General features: G+C 36.1%; 2 protein-coding genes across 3 annotated transcripts in view; both read left to right on the top strand.

Moving 5' to 3' along the window:
- Positions 1–3,020: 3,020 nt before the first annotated feature.
- On the top strand, positions 3,021–8,299 carry LOC125843912 (TMV resistance protein N-like). Its single transcript, XM_049523138.1, has 5 exons — positions 3,021–3,556; positions 3,634–4,700; positions 5,134–5,420; positions 5,784–7,370; positions 8,065–8,299. Exons 1-4 carry the CDS (start codon positions 3,036–3,038, stop codon positions 7,287–7,289), a joined length of 3,381 nt encoding a protein of 1,126 aa, XP_049379095.1. The 5' UTR covers positions 3,021–3,035; the 3' UTR covers positions 7,290–7,370; positions 8,065–8,299.
- Positions 8,300–8,580: 281 nt separating this feature from the next.
- The window catches only part of LOC125843878 (uncharacterized), a 29,827-nt gene continuing 18,374 nt past the window's right edge, over positions 8,581–20,033 (top strand). The window contains exons 1-6 of one of the 2 annotated variants that reach the window (XM_049523099.1): positions 8,581–9,115; positions 12,155–12,348; positions 13,883–13,931; positions 17,347–17,768; positions 17,943–17,991; positions 18,053–18,178. In XM_049523099.1, coding sequence (XP_049379056.1) covers positions 9,113–9,115; positions 12,155–12,348; positions 13,883–13,931; positions 17,347–17,768; positions 17,943–17,991; positions 18,053–18,178 — 843 coding nt within the window. In that variant the 5' untranslated portion in view covers positions 8,581–9,112. Of the gene's footprint in view, positions 9,116–11,940; positions 12,020–12,154; positions 12,349–13,882; positions 13,932–17,346; positions 17,769–17,942; positions 17,992–18,052; positions 18,179–20,033 lie in introns of those variants that run through there. The other variant, XM_049523101.1, reaches the window with a different exon arrangement.

Here is a 20,033-nt window from a genome sequence, read left to right as displayed (position 1 = left end):
AATTCCTCAAGTGAGGGAAACATTCTCTTGGCTCTTCATTTAATTATGTACTGCATTAGTTACAGAACTAGTTTTTCCTCCATGAAGTAAATTTTGGTGGGGTTTTGAGGCCTGTGCAGCTGCTGGGGAGTTTATGTGGCAGTTGCCACAGTTAACTAAGCAGAGGAGCAAGAGATTGAACTGTGAAGATGTTGACAACGTGAGCACTCTGGATTTCATTTATAGAACTTAACTTGAATTTTAATTTATAGAACTAACTCGAATGCCACAGATGCTTATATTGTGATGGTTATCTAATCAGAAAGAGCCTACTCTTGTATGCTCTTCATCAGAAACTGATATTCACTATTTTACTTGCAAAATAAATTTCATTTTAGAAAAACCAGAAGTTTCTTAAACATTACATAACTTTAAAAGCTTTATGTGGGATGGCTCAGTTTGGCACTTAATCCCTCTATCCTAAATTGAACCTCCTTTAAAAACTCATTCAGGAAGGCACTTTGCAAATCCATTTGATGCAGTGTGAATTCCATATAGGCAGCAACTGACGCCTTAATTACAAATGAGAGAAAATAATGATGAACCAACAGAGCATCTCATTATGAAATGTAGGAGCAGATACGAAAATAGTGAACACCATGACTCCGTGTCCAATGAAGCTAGTTGATGTCGAATAGTCAGTAACATTAGAAGGTCACATTTCTTAAGTATAGGTAATATGCCTCATGATTTGCTTTTTCCCTAGCTTGTTGTGAAACTGTGTTCTCTCCTATTATCTACAAAATCTTCTTCCAAAATTGACAATTTTTTATACTGAATTCTTTTTTACCCTTTTTGTTTGCTTTCTTCTTTCCTTTATTGACAGGAGCTCATCAATCGTTGATTTACATATTATCAGTGAGTTTCGTCAATTGATTCTTCATCTTATAACTGCTTGTGTGAACCATGATTAACCAAGGTGAGTTATAGGCTAACAAGTTTAAATTTTCGATGCTCAAATCAGATCCTGGAATTACACAACATTAATTCAGTTGGTACCTAAAAGTACTCACAAACCAATTATTGGAATTACTATTGTCTTGGCCTTAGAAGTATGCAATAATACGTTCTCTTCAAATCTTTATATACTGGTCTTATTAGTAAAGGTCACACCACACCCCTCTTAGACCAGAATGCTGCATTTCATTATGAAATAGAATCACATCTTCACATTTGCTGATGATTAGCCTGTTCAAAATCCTATTGCAGATAAATGTACGAGAAGCAAGAAAACTTCGCCAAAACAGGTGTGTGAAAGAAGCCATGGAACTATCAGTAAGTCACCTCACATCTCAAAGTGAATGGACCAATGGGGAACTATTTCCAGGAACCGAATGTAGCTCTGGTGGTAGAGCAACTATTCTTCCTTTGGATGTAGAGCTCAAGTACTTTCCGACAACATCAAGCAAGCATAGAGTTTATTGATATCGTTCCACTGTCAAATCTACATGTGGTAGAAATAGTTAGTGGATAGAAACAAAACACTGAAACTGATCAATCCAATCCAGTATTATGGGAACAACCAAAAAATAAATGAAAGTACTGGAAATTTTTGTCATCTCAGAATTGGAGAATTAGAACGGGATGGCAATCCCAACAACCACCAGGGTGTTCACTACAAGTTTTTAACCAAGCTCCAGATTGCATTACCAATGCACTCCAGGCTGATAAAGCAGGCACTGTTTACCTGCGTAAAAAGCACCTTAGTAATAGTCACTAGTCAGCATAGTTTTCCCCCTACTGGAGTTGTAAATAACACTTCCTAGTGCTAGTGCTACTACTTTTGCTCCCATTGCTTTATCTAATGCTCCTATGCAATCAACAAATGTTCTACCCTGCTATGTAACCACTCTCTGTAATAGCTAGCGTGTTTAACATATTATCTTTTCTACCGAAATAAACAGTTGTCAATCGAGACGAACATGAGAAGTCGAACTGTGCTGTCAGCGACAAAGAAATTCTTCTTTTTCCTTGCAGCTTCATCAGCTTGTACTTTTAGTTGTGCATTGTGTACAAATTACACTGGAGTATGGAGCCACTTAAGGTAGGTAGGAGGTTACAAGAGAAGGCTCGGAAAACAGGTCACCCGGGAGCACACCTTCAAGGAAAAAGAGCCTTCAAGAAGACATCCTCGGGGAATGAATTGAAGATAGAACAGATGAATCTGAAGGACAATGAGACAAAGGGAGAGAAGGTGCGCTGACGAGCCTTGTACGAATTTGAGCTCTATAGGAATATTAGCTGGCATTATTAACGGCACCACCACGTGGTGTTTTATCATTAGTCTTAGTATGAAACGGATTGGCTAAAGCCCCTCACCACTGTAACCTTTAAATAGTTTGCATCAGACACTTGTAAAGGAATACCGAATTCTACCAATACAACAACAATACATTATCTTCTTTAATACCCAGTCTACTTTTACTTTGTCTAAGTTCTTGCCTAACACATTCACACGAGGATACTCTCGGAGCTAAGACTAGTGCTCCCAGATATGCTTGCAAACACACTGAAACATTCAGATCTATACTCCTTACTCTTTACTGCACTTAATTTAGTTCTATTTACTTCGTTTTAACCATTAACCGCTAGTAAATGGATCTAAAAAGAGTTGGATTAAGATGCGTGCTCTTGACCGTTTCATATTTACATGCTCACAATTAAAAAGCTTCACAGAAAGTTCTCTCTCTTACTTTATTATATGAATGAATATTCAATGAAAATGCTTACCAGTTGACTGATCCCATAGCTATAATTTGATTCAAGTCAATGGTTTTGGCTCCCCTCCCCTCCCCTCCAGTATGTCATCTCTACAATTGGGTGTCTATTTTTATGACACCTGTCTCCAAAAAATAATGAATGGTTCAGATTTATTTTCTAAAAAAAAAATACAATCATTTTTAACCATGGTCAACAATAACATCTTTTCTCTCTTGTGATCTCCGTTGGCCAGACAAGACTTCCTTCCCTTTACCTTCCTAAGCTGCCAAGAATTGATGGCATCATCATCTTCTTCTTCTTCTGAGAGTAATTCACAGTATTCATGTCCTCAACGGAAGTACAGGTATGATGTGTTTCTAAGTTTTAGAGGCAAAGATACTCGCAGAAATTTTACAAGTCACTTGTACGAACGTTTGGATAACAGGGGAATATTCGCCTTTCTAGATGATAAAAGGCTAGAGAATGGTGATTCCCTCTCGAAAGAACTAGTGAAAGCTATAAAAGAGTCTCAAGTAGTTGTGATCATTTTCTCAAAGAATTATGCTACGTCGAGGTGGTGCTTGAATGAAGTAGTGAAGATTATGGAATGCAAGGAAGAAAATGGACAATTAGTCATACCGGTCTTCTATGATGTGGATCCATCAGATGTTCGGAAGCAAACAAAGAGCTTTGCAGAAGCCTTTGCCAAACACGAATTGAGGTATAAGGATGATGTTGAAGGAATGCAGAAGGTGCAACGATGGAGGACTGCTCTAAGTGAAGCTGCAGATCTAAAAGGATATGATATCCGTGAAAGGTGAGTTTGGATGTGAAATTCTACTTATTCTGGTCTCTCTTATCTGTATATATCAATAATGTTGTTATTTTTTGTAGGATTGAATCAGAATGTATTGGGGAACTTGTTAATGAAATTTCGCCCAAATTATGCGAGACTTCTTTATCTTATTTGACAGATGTTGTGGGAATAGATGCTCATTTAAAGAAAGTCAACTCCCTTCTAGAGATGAAAATCGATGATGTTCGGATTGTGTGGATCTGGGGAATGGGGGGAGTTGGTAAAACAACAATAGCAAGAGCTATTTTTGATATACTCTCATCTAAATTTGATGGTGCTTGTTTCCTTCCGGACAACAAAGAAAACAAGTATGAAATACATTCTCTGCAAAGTATCCTTCTCTCTAAACTGGTAGGGGAAAAAGAAAATTGTGTGCATGATAAGGAGGACGGGAGGCACCTGATGGCTCGTAGACTTCGTTTGAAGAAAGTTCTAGTTGTGCTTGATAACATAGATCATGAAGACCAATTGGATTACCTAGCAGGGGATCTTGGTTGGTTTGGCAATGGCAGCAGAATTATTGCAACAACGAGAGACAAGCATTTCATACGGAAAAATGATGCTGTATATCCCGTGACTACACTACTTGAACATGATGCTGTTCAGTTGTTCAACCAATATGCTTTCAAAAATGAAGTTCCAGATAAGTGTTTTGAGGAGATAACGTTGGAGGTAGTAAGTCATGCTGAAGGCCTTCCTTTAGCCCTGAAAGTGTGGGGTTCTTCCTTACATAAGAAGGATATACATGTGTGGAGAAGTGCTGTTGATCGAATAAAGAGGAACTCTAGTTCAAAAGTTGTTGAAAACCTCAAAGTAAGTTATGATGGGTTGGAGCGTGAAGATCAAGAGATATTTCTAGATATTGCATGCTTCTTAAGAGGGAGAAAACAAACCGAAATCAAGCAAATTCTTGAGAGCTGTGATTTTGGAGCTGATGACGGATTGAGGGTGCTAATTGACAAGTCTCTTGTGTTCATCTCTGAAGATGATATGATTCAAATGCATGACTTAATACAAGAGATGGGAAAATACATAGTGACAATGCAAAAGGAAAGGGGAGAACTCAGCAGACTATGGCTCACTCAAGATTTCGAAAATTCTCAAATGCAAAAATACAAGTAAGTGGAGCCAAAACTTACCTTACCAATCCTCGGTCTGTTAGGCACTTGATCATCGATTACTTTTTATTTAACAGATGACAATTACTGGTGTTGTTTAAATTACAGTTTCCTTCTATCACAACATGAAAAACTTTTCGACTCGACTCTAAAGAACTTCTCAAGAAACTGTACTACTACAAAATAGAATTACAAAATTAATTGCTCAAAGTATTTCTCTTAAGCGACATATTTCTTGAGAAAGACTTAGCTAATATTGTACCTTGATTTTTCTAGTGGCAGTTATTCAAGAACTTCAAGTGCAATAGTAAATAAACGGAACATGAGAAATTTGACATTGCGAGGAGTGAGAAAGTAGTCATACTGAGTGCGGATTTTATTTATGCAGATATTTGAAGTTATACTTTGTAGACTAATGATTCTTTTATCAGGGGACCAAGGCAATCGAAGCAATCTGGATACCAGAAATTCAAGACCTAAGTTTTAGAAAAAAGGCCATGAAAGATGTGGAAAAGCTTAGGATATTATACATCAAAGGTTTTCATACACATGATGGCCCCAACGATCAGTACCTTCCCAGCAATTTGCGTTGGTTCGACTGTTGTAAGTATCCTTGGGATTCATTGCCAGCCAAATTTGATCCTGACATGCTTGTTCATCTTGATCTCCAGCAGAGTTCACTGTTTCATTTATGGACTGGAACAAAGGTGCAATAGCTGAATTCAATTTTATTTGTATTTTGATCAAGTACATAGATAAAGACATCTTAACTAGACCATAGATACACCTTTTATTGATGAGTTAATGGTCAAAAACACACCTAAAGTATCCCGATTAGACTTCTTTAAAGAATCAAATACTTTTATCTTTAGCCAGGGGCAGAACCAAAGGCTTAGTTACAAGTTCACGTGAACTAAGTAGCTTTTGGAAAAAAAAGAAATGAAACAAAATAGTTTCTAGATTCACAGATAGCCACTAGCCAAATTGAAATCCACCCTAATTATATGATAATTCTTTTACCTGACATTTCTTGTTTTCCTATCTCATTCTTTTTCTGTTTTGAATAGCAGAAATTTCCTTTTCTACAGAGGCTAGATCTCAGCCGCTGCGCAAACCTGATGCAAACACCAGATTTCACGGATATGCCAAATTTGGAGTATTTGAGTCTAGAAGAGTGTAGTAAACTTAGAGAGGTTCATCATTCCCTGAGATGTTCCAAAAAACTCTTTAAGTTAAATTTGAGAGACTGTAAAAGCCTTGAGAGTTTTCGCTATGTTTGCTGGGAATCTCTTGAATGTCTACATCTACAAGGTTGCTCTAATTTAGAGAAATTTCCGAGGATCCGGGGAAAATTGATGCCGGAGATAAAGATTCAAGTGCAACGTTCTGGGATAAGGAAACTACCATCAGCTATTATTCAGCACCAGTCTAGTCTTACAGAGCTAGATTTGAGTGGCATGAAAAACCTTGCAACACTTTCATGCAGCATTGGCGAGTTGAAAAGTTTGGTGATGCTAAAAGTGTCCTACTGCTCAAAACTCAAAAGCTTGCCAGAAGAGATAGGTGATTTAGAAAACTTGGAGATACTTAAGGCCGGATATACACTAATCTCACAACCTCCGTCTTCCATCGTTCGCTTGAACAGGCTTAAATTTTTGACTTTTGCAAAACAAAAATCAGAAGTAGGCCTCGAAGATGAAGTGCACTTTGTCTTCCCTCCGGTGAATCAGGGATTATGCTCATTGAAAACTTTGAATCTCAGTTACTGCAATCTAAAAGACGAAGGACTTCCGGAAGACATTGGAAGCTTATCCTCTTTGGAAGTGTTGAATCTCAGGGGAAATAATTTTGAGCATTTGCCTCAAAGCATTGCCCGACTTTGTGCTCTTCAATCCTTGGACTTATTAGATTGCAAGAAGCTTACACAGCTGCCAGAATTTCCACGGCAATTAGACACAATATACGCTGATTGGAGCAATGATTCGATCTGTAATTCATTGTTTCAGAATATCTCATCATTCCAGCATGACATCTGTGCTTCAGATTCCTTGTCACTAAGAGTGTTTACCAATGAGTGGAAAAATATCCCAAGGTGGTTCCACCATAAGGGAAAAGATAAAAATGTATCAGTTGCATTGCCTGAAAATTGGTATGCATGTGATAACTTCTTGGGATTTGCTGTATGTTACTCTGGCTGCTTAATAGACACCACAGCTCAATTGTTATGTGATAAAAGGATGCCGTGTATCACGCAGTATCTAGCCTTATCCAACCATTCAGAAGGATTTCCAGAATCTGCTATTCATTTTTTCTTGGTACCTCTTGCTGGCTTATGGGATATATCTAAGGCAAACGGAAAAACACCAAATGATTACAGGCACATTGTGTTATCTTTTTCGGAAGAGTTGAAGGAGTTTGGACTTCGTTTGTTGTATAAAGATGAATCTAAGCTTAAGGCCTTGTTTAAAATGACGGAAAATAATGATGAACCAACAGAACACTGCATCGTGAAAAGGAGGGGTCAATATGATGAAGCCAGATGCTCCTCTTCTAAGAAACAAAGGTCACAGCTCTAATATTTGTCTTTGAGAATCTGCAGCAACAACCAGTCTCTTCACAAACTTTGCAGCTCGTCTCTCTGCTTCTGCTGAGCCATGGTGAGTTAACTGATGTGAACAAGCTTAAATTTTTGATACTCAAATCAGATCCTAGGATCATACGATCCTAATTCAATTTGTACCTTAAAGTAGTCGTAAATCAAGAATTTGAACTTGAAAATTAGTAAACTCTAAAATGAAAAGGTGAATACTTCAATTGATGCCATATAGTTTAGTTTTACAATTTGAAAAGGTGTCATTAAGAAAGATAAATAGAGCTAGCAATTGCTATAAGGGCTTCTTACTATAGGCGTTGGAGTCAGTCTGTCCGAGTATGTAAACTATGAGTATGTAAACTATGTGGTGGATGATAACAAATAAACCTTCTACATCAGCCAATTCTTCTTCCTGCTTTACCCGTCCAAGAATTTTCACGTATTGTATCGGAAAACAAATGCTGCTTCTAAGTTCTATGCTATACTCAAAATTTGTTTTCGACTTGTTCATTTATGGTGCTTCTGTTCACATATTTCTAAATTTCTTTGGCTTTGTTGTGTGATATTTGAGCATCTATCAATCCCCTATAGGCGGCGAAAAATGGTATAGTTCTCAACTTAATTTGTAGTTGCTTCTATATCAACATTAATTCCTCAAGTAAGGGAAACATTGTCTGAGTTCTTCGTCTGATTATGTGCTGCATTAACTATAGAACTAGTTTTTCCTCCATGAAGTAAAATTTTGGTGGGGTTTTCAGGTCTGTGCAGCTGCTGAGGAGTTTGCGCGGCAGCTGCCACTGTTAACTAAGCAGGGGCAAGAGACTGAAGATGTTGATAAAGTGAGCATTTTTGAACCATATTATTAACGGCATGGGTATTTTTCAGGAGTGACATTTTTATTCAATTTCGCATAGTTTAAGGACATTTTTGAACGTTTTTCGTTTTTTTTCTCTTTAATTAAAGTGACTGCTTGTGGAGTATATACTGTGACATCTTGCATCATATCTTGATGCTCAAACATAATTCATCTAATGCAAGACAGTATTTTTTTATTTATTTTTTGAGTCTCAAGTTTCAAATTATGACTTTGTTGTACAATTTTAATGTGGAAAGATGTATTGGAGATATACCGATTTCACTGAGTTCATAGAGAAAAGGCAAAGTAGTTGTTATATAATAAGGTATTCATTTTTGGAGTTCGAAACTTTGACGAGTGAAACCTAGTAAAGTGTGTTGAATTTTCAATTATGGTGATTCATACAATTCANAAAGTGTATCAGTCGCATTGCCGGAAAATTGGTATGCATGTGATAACTTCTTGGGATTTGCTGTATGTTACTCTGGCTGCTTAATAGACACCACGGCTCAATTGTTATGTGATAAAAGGATGCCGTGTATCACGCAGTATCTTGCCTTATCCAACCATTCAGAAGGATTTCCAGAATCTGCTATTCATTTTTTCTTGGTACCTCTTGCTGGCTTATGGGATATATCCAAGGCAAATGGAAAAACACCAAATGATTATAGGCACATTGCGTTATCTTTTTCGGAAGAGTTGAAGGAGTTTGGACTTCGTTTGCTGTATAAAGATGAATCTAAGCTTAAGGCCTTGTTTCAAATGAGGGAAAATAATGATGAACCAACAGAACACTGCGTCGTGAAAAGGAGGGGTCAATATGATGAAGCCAGATGCTCTTCTTCTAAGAAACAAAGGTCACAGCTCTAATATTTGTCTTTGAGAATCTGCAGCAACAACCAGTCTCTTCACAATCTTTGCTGCTCTAGTCTCTCTGCTTCTGCTGAGCCATGGTGAGTTAACTGATGTGAACAAGCTTAAATTTTTTATATTCAAATCAGATCCTAGAATCATACGATCTGAATTCAATTCGTACCTTAAAGTAGTCGTAAATCAAGAATTTGAACTTGAAAATTATTTAACTCTAAAATGAAAAGATGAATACTCAATTGATACCATATAGTTAGTTTTCCAATTTGAAAATATGTTTGTTAGAAAGATAAATAGAGCTAGCACTTGCTATAAGGGCTTCTGACTATAGGTGTTGGAGTCCGTCTGTCTGAGTATGTAAACTATGTGGTGGATGATAACAAATAAACTTTCTACATCAGTCAATTCTTCTTCCTGCTCTACACGTCCAAGAATTTTCACGTATTGTATCGGAAAACAAATGTTGCTTCTAAGTTCTATGCTATACTCAAAATTGGTTTTCGACTTGTTCATTTATGGTGCTTCTGTTTACATATTTCTAAAACTCTTTGGCTTTGTTGTGTGATATTTGAGCATCTATCAATCCCCTATAGGCGGTGAAAAATGGTATAGTTCTCAACTTAATTTGTAGTTGCTTCTATATCAACATTAATTCCTCTAGTAAGGGAAACATTGTCTGAGTTCTTCGTCTGATTATGTGCTGCATTAGCTACAGAACTAGTTTTTCCTCCATGAAGTAAAATTTTGGTGGGGTTTTCAGGTCTGTGCAGCAGCTGAGGAGTTTCCGCGGCCGTTGCACTGTTAACTAAGCAGGGGCAAGAGACTGAATATGTGATAAAGTGAGCATTTTTGGACCATAGTATTAACGGCATGGGTGTTTTTGGACCAAAGTGTTATCAGGAGTGACAGTTTTATTCAATTTCGCATAGTTTAAGGACATTTTTGAACCTTTTTGGTTTTTTTTCTCTCTTTAATTAAAGTGACAGCTTGTGGAGTATACTGTGACATCTTGTAACTTGCATCATATCTCGATGCTCAAACATAATTCATCTAATGCAAGATAGTATTCTGTTTTTTTTTTTTGAGTATCAAGTTTCAAATTATGACTTCGTTGTATGATTTTCATGTGGAAAGATGTACCGGATATACTGATTTCACTGAATTCATAGAGAAAAGGTAAAGTAGTTGCTATATTATAAGGTATTCATTTTTGGAGTTCAAAACTTTGACAAGTGAAACCTAGTAAAGTGTGTTGAATTTTCAATTATGGTGATTCATACAATTCAGAAATTACATTAAGAAATTGGTCAATTTTATAATCAAATAATGTTGTGTATTCTTCTTTGGATTTTCAAAAAGAAAGAAAAGCTTTTAATGTCCAAAAGTCTACAATATATGTAACTAAGTATAGTAAAATATAAGTATTTGTGAGTAAATTAAAATATGGTTACTAAAACAAATTAAAATTATGAATAAGAAGATTTTCAGAGTTGTCTTATTTAATTGAGTTTACAATAAAATTCAATTGTGATTTATAATTAGATTTATTTATTCTAATATTATTAGTATCTTAAGGTTATAAGTTTCAATCAATTAATACACTTTAATTAACAAAAGATGTAGAGATTTGAAAAAAGAAAAATAATTAAGAAAAGAAGAACTAGACAATAACAAATAAAAAATAATGTAAAATGTCCCATGAATATCATTTTGGCGTATTTTCTAGCTTTCACACACTATAAACAGAGTGAGATCACTCTTCATGCCACACTTGACACTATGTAGAATTTCAAATCAAAAATATTATTATAGATCTTAATAGGTGAAAGAAAGTGTCTTTTTCTTTAGCTTTCTCATTCATTTTTTCCTCCTTTTTCCCTTGATTTCCTTTAATTCCAAACCAATGGTAATGAATTGTGAATTAAATTGTTTGACCACCCTTGTGAAATTTTAATCAAATTTTGTAAATCTATCTTTAAATATTTATTTGACTATACATTTGACTTGTTTGACCACATGTTTTAAATGGTTTGACAATATATTTTGAAAATTTGTCTTCAATATTTTTCCAATTATGGACCAATTTTTCAGAGAAATTTCACTTCCACCCACAAATCTCTAATTTTTTTCCAAGACTATCCTTGTGACCTTTGAATCAAATTTTGTAAATTTATCTTTAAATATTTGTTTAACCATATATTTAACTTGTTTGACCATATGTTAAATTGTTTGACCATATGTTTTGTAAATCTATCTTCAATTTTTTTTTTCCAATTATGGACAAATTTTTGAAAGAAATTTCATTTCCACCCACAAAACTCTAATTTTTTCCCAAGACTGTCCTTGTGAACTTTTAATCAATTTTTGTAAATCTATCTTTAAATATTTACTTGACCATACATTTAACTTGTTTGACCATATATTTTAAATTGTTTGACTATATATTTTGAAAATCTGTCTTCAATTTTTTTCCAAGTATAGACCAACTTTTGAGAGAAACTCACTTCCACCCACAAAACTCTAATTTTTTTTCCAAGACTGTCCTTCTGAATTTTTAATCAAAATTTGTAAATCTATCTTTAAATATTTATTTGACCATATATTTTGAAAATCTATCTTAAATTTTTTTCCAATTATGGATCAATTTTTGAGAAAAAATTCACTTCCATCCACAAAACTCTATTTTTTTTCCAAGACCATCCTTGTCTGAGCAAATTACATATACAAAAAACAATAACAATACATTTATTAACTATTATTTCGATAAACAACTAAACTATATAATTTTTCTTTGTCGAAATAAATTACGTATTTGACCGATCAACCCGGAACAAAAAGGCCCAAAATAATTCGACCCACTAAAGCCCAAATTAGAAAAATAGCGCCAAATACCTTTACGTTTGCAAAATCCATTTTCTCTCTCATTCATCTTTCCCTTGCAACCAAATTCTCTCAACAAAAAACAAAAAAAAAAGCTCTGCAAAAAGGTAAAATTCTTCTTCTTCTACTCTCATTCTTCACATTTTTTCTGTGCATTTGATTATATGAACATAGAAAATTCATTTGTGCATTGAAACCCTAGAAAAACAACGATCTTTTTTTGTTTTTTCTGATTGATGTAGAAAGAAGTAGCTATGGATGGTTATGCAAAAATGAATGCTGCGATCGCTAAGGCTGAGAAGGAAGAGTGGGCACAGGAAGAGATTGATCGGATGCCGTTCGGACAGCGAATGAACTCACTGATGGGCAAGAGCAAGCCCGGTGCGAAAGCTTCTTCCAGTGGCCGTTCTACTCAAGGGACTGCACAAGTGTTGAAGTGAGTTTGTTTTTTCAGTTTAATTAAGTTTTAATGCGTTGAATTTTCTATTTGGGAATCAATTTTGATGAAATAGAGCTAGTATACAGTTTTAAAAATAATAGTGAAAGAAGATTCCTGCAAAAGATGATTTTTTTTTGGCTATTTTATTGTGTTTAGTTTGCAGTTTTGGAAGTAGAAAGTAAAGGGAAAAGAAAATTAAGATGTACAGCTGGAAAAGATGGATTTTTTATTAAAAAAACAAGAACTGTTGTAGTGTTTTTTAGTGTTCAATTCATAGTTTTGGAGGTATATAATAACACGGAAATAAATTCAGGGAAGAGAAAGCAGAGATACTGTTCAAAAAATGGAACTTGATAAAAAGAGATGGGAGTTTTTGTAGCTGTTTTATTGTGTTATGTTCACAATTTTGTAAGTGAAATAAAATTAAAACACAGTATTTGTAATCCGTGGCTTTTATCTACTCCACTATTTTAACTGCATCTCTTTGTTATTTCTAACAATTGGATATGTTAAGCACATTATGCTATGTTTTTTTTTTCCTTGTATTGCTCAAGTGTCAGACTAAAACAAGAAAAGAGGGTAAAAGCAGGTTAGAAAATGAATGGTTTGTCCAATGTAGGAAGACTAAATAATTAACCAGCCAGGAGTGAAGTGGGATGGGAAACTCTAGGGAAGAAATTTATTTTGATGGATACAGGAAGTAACGAAGGGAAAACAAAACCCTTAAAAAGCTAGTGAAAGAGTAAAAGAAGTAGAGTAACTTTCATTAGAAAATACTTTGAAATATGAGGACTACCCAGACTCTTAAAAAGTTGCTGGCACATTCCCCCACTAGTGCATTCTGCTTGGTCACTGAACTAGTCCAAAGTAAAAAATCTCAATCATCTAGAAATACCAAGTAGAAACTATTTTATAGATATATACAAGCATGTGGCGATGTTCTCCCTAATGACAGTAAATTGACCAAAGTCCATACATACATCAATTTAGATTATGCGTATAATTTTTTGTTTTTGCCACAATTGCTTTGGTTGTTATAGCTTGGTGGTACCTCTTGTTGCTTTCCTTCATTAGTTGGGAAAATGTTTCAAAACTTTTTCCACAGAAAGTCTTTCGATTTAGTCATCGTTGTTGAGTCTCCCACATTGGCTAAGGGATGGGGGAATTGCTCTCTTTATATGGAGTGGGCAATCCTCATCTCTTGAGTTAGCTTTGGGGTTGAGTTAGGCCCAATGTCCATTTTTTTTATCATGATATTAGAGTCGAACCCATCTCAATTCTTTGTTTCTCTGATGTTGGGCCCCCAATTGTATTGTTCACGCTCTGGTTGGCAGGTGGGGGTGTCGAGTCTCCCACATCGGCCTACGGATTGGGGACTTGATCTCTTTATATAGCTTGGGCAATCCTCACCTCTTGAACTAATTTTTAGGGTTGAATTTGACCCAATATTCATTTCTTTATCAATCCTCACAAAATTTTCTGAAAAAAGTGGTGTACATTTTGCATTTAACATTGGTGGTAACATGTGCAGGTCTTCAGTTGATACCGTTGTGAAAAAGGAAGATGAATGTGATTCACAGGTATTAATCCCAATATTCATTTCTTTATCAGTCCTTAAATTGACTGACTTCTTGTAAAGGCCTCCTTGACTGACTAATTTATTGTGCACACATGAGGGGATAGGAGTACAAATTACTTCCCTAAGATGACCAATGTTCACCAGAGACACAACACTATTGAAAGTTTAGAATCTAATAGTACTGTTTGGAGAATGAGGTGGATAGTAGAGATGCAACTTTAAATTTTGATGAAGCACTCTACACTAACTCTAACCATTGGAGACCAGAGTGGTCTATAGAAAACATGTCTGCAATCTCGGAGGAGGAAGGTATGTGGATGCAAATACTATTTGATGAAGAGGATATTGTGTGGGTGATCAGGGAATGTAATGGGGACAAAGCGCTGAGACCAGATGGGTTTAATATGGGGTTCTACAATAAATGTTGAGGAAGATCTAACTAGGGCAATAAATTTTTTCACTTCCATGAGTTTTTTGAAAGAAGTTCCAATGCCTCTTATATTGTGGTAGTCCCCAAAAGAGCTGGAGGAAAGGAGGTGAAGCATTATAGGCCTATAAGTTTGATTGATAACTTCTATAGAGCGGTGGCCAAACTTTTTACTAACAACCTTAAAATTGTTGTGAGTTGCTGGTCTGCCCTTTCTTGATAGCCTTTGCGAGAGGAAGGTAGATTACAGATGCATCACTCATTGCGAATGAGTGCCTTGATTCTAGACCTCGACATAAAAAACTAGGTATTTTGTGTAAATTGGATATTGAGAAGGCGTTTGACACTTAATCAACATGTTAAGGCAAGTGGTTTTGGGATAAAATGGATCAATTGGATCCACTTTTGCATTTCTACAGTAAAACCGTTCATCATCATCGATGGATCCCCTAAAGGTTTCTTTATTACCCAGGAAGGTTTAAGACAAGGACAACCTCTCTTTCTTAGATGTCACCTTGGTTATGGAAGGCCTTAGTAGAATGTTTGCGCAGAGTTGCAAGGATGAAATGAGGCTTTACTTCAAGTCTGAGGATCAGGGAGAAATGAACGTAACACACCTTTTTTTGTACAGAGTTGTGTCCAAACTTCTTGCTAATAAACTTAAAATTATTATGAGTAAGTAAACTAGTGTCACCTACCCCGTTGACCTTATGAGGGTAAGGCAGATTACATATGCATCATTCATTGCAATTGAGTGCCTTGATTCTAGACTCCGAGGAAAAACCAGGTATCTTGTGTGAATTAGGTATTAAGCCAGTGTTTGACAATGTTCACTGGAATTTCAACATGTTTAAATGCCAATGGGATTTGGGAAAAAAATGGATCAACTGGTTCCCATCTGCATTTCCGCAGTTAGCCATTCTTTGTTATCAATGGTTCCCCCAAAGGTTTTTTCTCTATCCAGAAAAATTTATTAAGGAAGTGTTTGACAATGTGCACTGGAATTTCAACATGTTTAAATGTCAATGGGTTTTGGGAAAAAATGGATCAACTGATTCCCATCTGCATTTCCATAGTCAAGCTGTCCTTTATCATCAATGGTTCCCCCAAAGGTTTCTTCGCTATCCAGACAAGGAAAGCCTCTCTCTATTTTTTGTAAAGCTTTGTTATGGAAGGCCTTAGTAGAATGTTAGTAGCGGCATGCAAGGATGCAACAAATGTATTAATCCAAGTTTGAGGTTCAGGGAGAAAGTGCACTTCACACACCTTTTTTGTACAGATTCTCTGGTTTTCTGTAAGCCTAATAGAGAGAAGATTCTTTACTTGCGTGCGATTCTTTTGATCTTTGAAGCAGTCTCTTGCTCCATATCAATAATTCCAAGAGTGTTCTTTATTGGGTTAATGATGTCTGAAGCATACTGGAAATGCTGGTATACTGAGGTGCATCAGTAGGTTCTTTCCCTAATAATTATTTAGGCCTACCTTGGAAATGCGTTTCGGAAAATAAAAGTTCCTATGAAGGTGTAATGTTTTGTTTGTTGATGCAAAAGGAGCTTGTCTTACACAAGATAATCTTTAGAAAAGGGAATTAATATATGCAGTAGGTGTTTGCTTTGTGAAAAGCAGGTAGAGGACATCAAGAACCACTTTCTCCACAGTCAGTTTACTTCAGGGATATGGAGTTTCCCCATTTTTAGCGTCTTGGTAGTTTACTTGGCAATGCCAAGGACAACAAAAGAGTTATTGCAATGTTGGCATCCAAGAGTCAGAGGTCATGCCAGCAGTGATATGGTGGAGTTATTGGAAAGAAACTAATGCAAGAGTTCTTAGAGAAAAGCTGGATCTCTAATTAGTATGAAACACATGTATATCTTCTTTATTTTTTTGGTATAACATGGCTATAATAGATGCCATGGATGCCATGATTGACTTTCTTAGCTCATTACACTTTCTGTAATCTAACCCTCTTGTAACCACTGGCCAGCACACTCTTGTTACTGAAATCTATGTAATTTCTTTTAACAATAAAAAGAAAAAGAAAAAGAAAACTATGTAAATGAAGCTGAATCCATACTAGTTGCAAAATCCTTGTAAGACGAATAATGAGGGATTTTTCTCTTTTTCAAACTGTATATATGGCTTCATGCTGATGATTCATATAATATTACCTTTCAAAAAATGTGTTCTGAATTGATTCTTCAACCAGAAATATGTATTTTCAACATGTGCGACTGCAAAGTTCTTATGCTTAATCAAAATATTTCCATTCCATGGCTGTGCTAAATCTTGTTGCTACTTATCTATGCTCAGCCGCCGTTGACATGGGTTTGCGAGCAATATGCTACAGTTTTTAGGTACTCGGAGAATATTTTTTCTTAGCTTCTCGGGCTAATAATTTTTGGGCTGGATTATAAGAAATAAAAGTAATTAGTAATATTCTGTAAAAGTTCTTTTTTCCACTGTCATAATCATGTTTTTACATCTTGCAACTAAGGCAGTTCTCCTTGAAGCTTGGCTGTGAAAGTTGGTATATGTTCGATCTTAGCTCAGGGAAGAGCAGGGGAACATCCCTCTTGGTTGCTGGTTCAAATCCAGCAGGTCGAATCCTATATTTATTTCAGAACTCTTTACATAACTATGTTAGTCTGCTATGTGATTTTCCTATGTGATTATTTGGCTCAATTGATTTACTGCATTCCTTGAAGGAAAACAACATCATTAGCTTAATAGTTCTCCCTTTCTCTTTATCTCTCATGGATGTTTGGTCCAGAGAGAAGAAGCTATGGAAATTATCTTTTTAATAGTTCCGGAAATACTTATTTACCAGTATCTTTCCCCACCGAACTGCTGTTTTGTTGGACAATATTCGCCCAGAAGAGTAAGGAAAAGTGGAATTTAATGCCAGTTATGTTACTGCCTGTCCATATCTTGTTATTTCCTTTTTTAATAAGTCAACTGAAGAAGTTGCCAATTTCTGTATGTTGTGCAGGATAACCCTTCCAATTTTTCCAGCATACTCATGGATGACAAGATTTCTCAAAGTGCTGGGAAAAAGAAAGTTAGTTCTCCTTTATCGGACCTTGTACATGTCAAGGTTGAACCTGTGGGTAACAATATGGTTGAAACTACTGTGAAGAATGAAATGGGTAATTTTCCCAATAGTAGCATGGTTCGGGTGAAAAGTGGAGTTGGAATAACATATGAATTTACTGAAGACGAACTGGATAATATGGCGTTATCAGAGCGAATGCAGCTGTACTCTAAGAGAAGGGCTCCTTCATTCGAGATAGGTAGAGTTGTAGAGTGCTCAAGCGAAATAGCTTCTTCTGTCTCTGATTGCGCACCCATTTCAGCTGTGCCAGCCAAACCACGAAAAGTTTGCCCGCCACGGAAACAAAGGAAAACTGCCACGTAAAATTTCTTTTTGCTGACTATTTACTCTATATATGTATAAATCAGTTTGTATATTACTGCATTTATTATGGATGGCCACTGGAACCTCAACAGACACATGCTCACATGTATGTGTATGTATTTACGTATACTGTACACATTTAATCCATATCTTTTTCCTACAAACTGCAGAGATTCAGTTCAAGCAGCAATGGAGGAAGATGCTCCTGGACTCTTGCAGGTATTTTCCCATCGAATTGCCTAGTTAAAAATCAGATGGCTCATAGTATCGATCTTTGCAGGTATTACTTGAAAAAGGTGTAAGCATCGATGAGATGAAGCTTTATGGGAAAAATGAGAGTAATGAGCCTCTTGATGACTTGTCCTCTGAAGACAACTTCTCAGAGCTTCAAGCTGTTATATCTAAGGTATGCCATACATGTGCTCATGATCTTTCTTGTCACTAATTGAGGAGGAAAGCTGCCTACATTCATAATTGTCTGGATTACCTGTTTCCTGCTGAAGCATGCAATAGATTTTAGTCATTCAATGATCCGGAAAATGTTACTGATGGTTAGTTCAGGAATTAGGCCCTTCTTGAGTGTCTTAGCTGTGATATTTTTACATATCAATAATTGTCCTTTCTCAAATAATTTACTAGTTGAAGTTACCATTATTGATTATCTGCCATGCTTGCTTATGATTGGCAGTTGATTATTGATCATTGTGGGTTCAGGATATGGATTGATATTTTGCAATTGGAATGTCGAAATCATGGAGTCATGAGTTAATAATTTGAAATTGAAGTTACAATTTGTCTATTGCACAAATTGTATGATTCAATTTAGAGGCTTTCAGACATTAGTACTCAATTGTAATAGACTTATTCTTGAAATCTATTTCAATTATGGTTTTAGTTTACAACTTCTGCTTCAATTTTCATATGATATGCTATGCCAAATGTTAGCTTGGGATCACACGGAAAGAGGTGTGTTTTAGATAAATAAAGCGATAGACATGGAGAAAGAATCAAATACATTTTGATATATTTTAATGTGAAGCAGTGATTTTAAGCTGTAAACCTTTTGTTTTCTTTTGTGAACTGAAGTCATTCATGTCAATTAACGAAACTGTCGAAGTGATCATCAAGACTTTAGGATTCTGAAATGGAAGTGAAAATAAGAGGGAACTCGGCTTAATTATTCCCTCAAGCTATTGGGGGTTTAAATAACCGAGTTTACGTGTCCTAAAAAAGGAAAGAAAATCTATGCAAATCAATACCTAATTACAATAAGAGTAAATTAGGCTACCTATTATATACCTTCAAGCTGGTGCATACAAATTATATGTACCAATCTTGCTATAGATATAACTTGTTCGGGGATCGGCTAGGGACTTGGTGAATATGTCTGCAAGCTGATCACTTGACACACAAACCTTGTGATGATGTCTACTGAGAGGTTGAGAGTACTTCCTCTCTTAAAAATGACAATCAATCTCATATGTGCTTGGTCCTATTTTGAAACTCTGGATTCGATGCAATGTGAAGTGCAACTTCACTATTGCACACAAGTTCCATTTCTTTATTCTCTCCGAATTCCAACTCCTTCAATAGTTGCTTGATCTATATGTGTTCACATGCCGCAACTGCTAAAATCCAATATTCTGCTTCTGCACTAGATCTACCAACCACATTTTGTTTCTTACTTTTTCAAGACACCAAATTTCCCCCGACTAGAACACAATATCCAGAAGTGGATTGTCTATTAGAGGGCGACCCTGCCCAATTGGCGGAGCAGTGTCCGCCTCACCAAAAAGTGGTCAGAAAATAGTGTAGCAGGTATAGATTTGCTTGGAATCACAAGGCGACCTTGCTAGAAAAGGCAGATCGCCAGAAGCGGGAAAAGCTAGCAGTCGCCTGGAAAATCAGATCTGATGACAGGAAGTGGTTGGAATCAGGTGGAAATTGGATCAATAGTATCAGAATCAACATGCAAGTGTATTTTGAAAAATGAAACTTGCCGGAAGGTGGCCGAAACAATGCTCACACGCTGGCGCGTGGGTAGATCTCATCGGAACTGGCTGACTATCTGGCAGTGCATGGATGGTGTGTTCAGGGCGACACTGGTTGGGGTTTGGTTGCTGATGTCTTCCTCTTCTTTACCTTATGTGCTATTGCAACTTTTAGTGGATCACGCTTTTTTTCCCCTTATTTCCTTCATACTATTTGATTTATGACGGTGGTTCCTTAGCCAATTTGCACACACCTCGCTTGTTTCACCG

This window comes from Solanum stenotomum, chromosome 11, assembly GCF_019186545.1.
Source record: "Solanum stenotomum isolate F172 chromosome 11, ASM1918654v1, whole genome shotgun sequence".
Lineage (NCBI taxonomy): Eukaryota > Viridiplantae > Streptophyta > Magnoliopsida > Solanales > Solanaceae > Solanum > Solanum stenotomum.
This window is presented reverse-complemented; position numbering and strand designations above follow the sequence as displayed.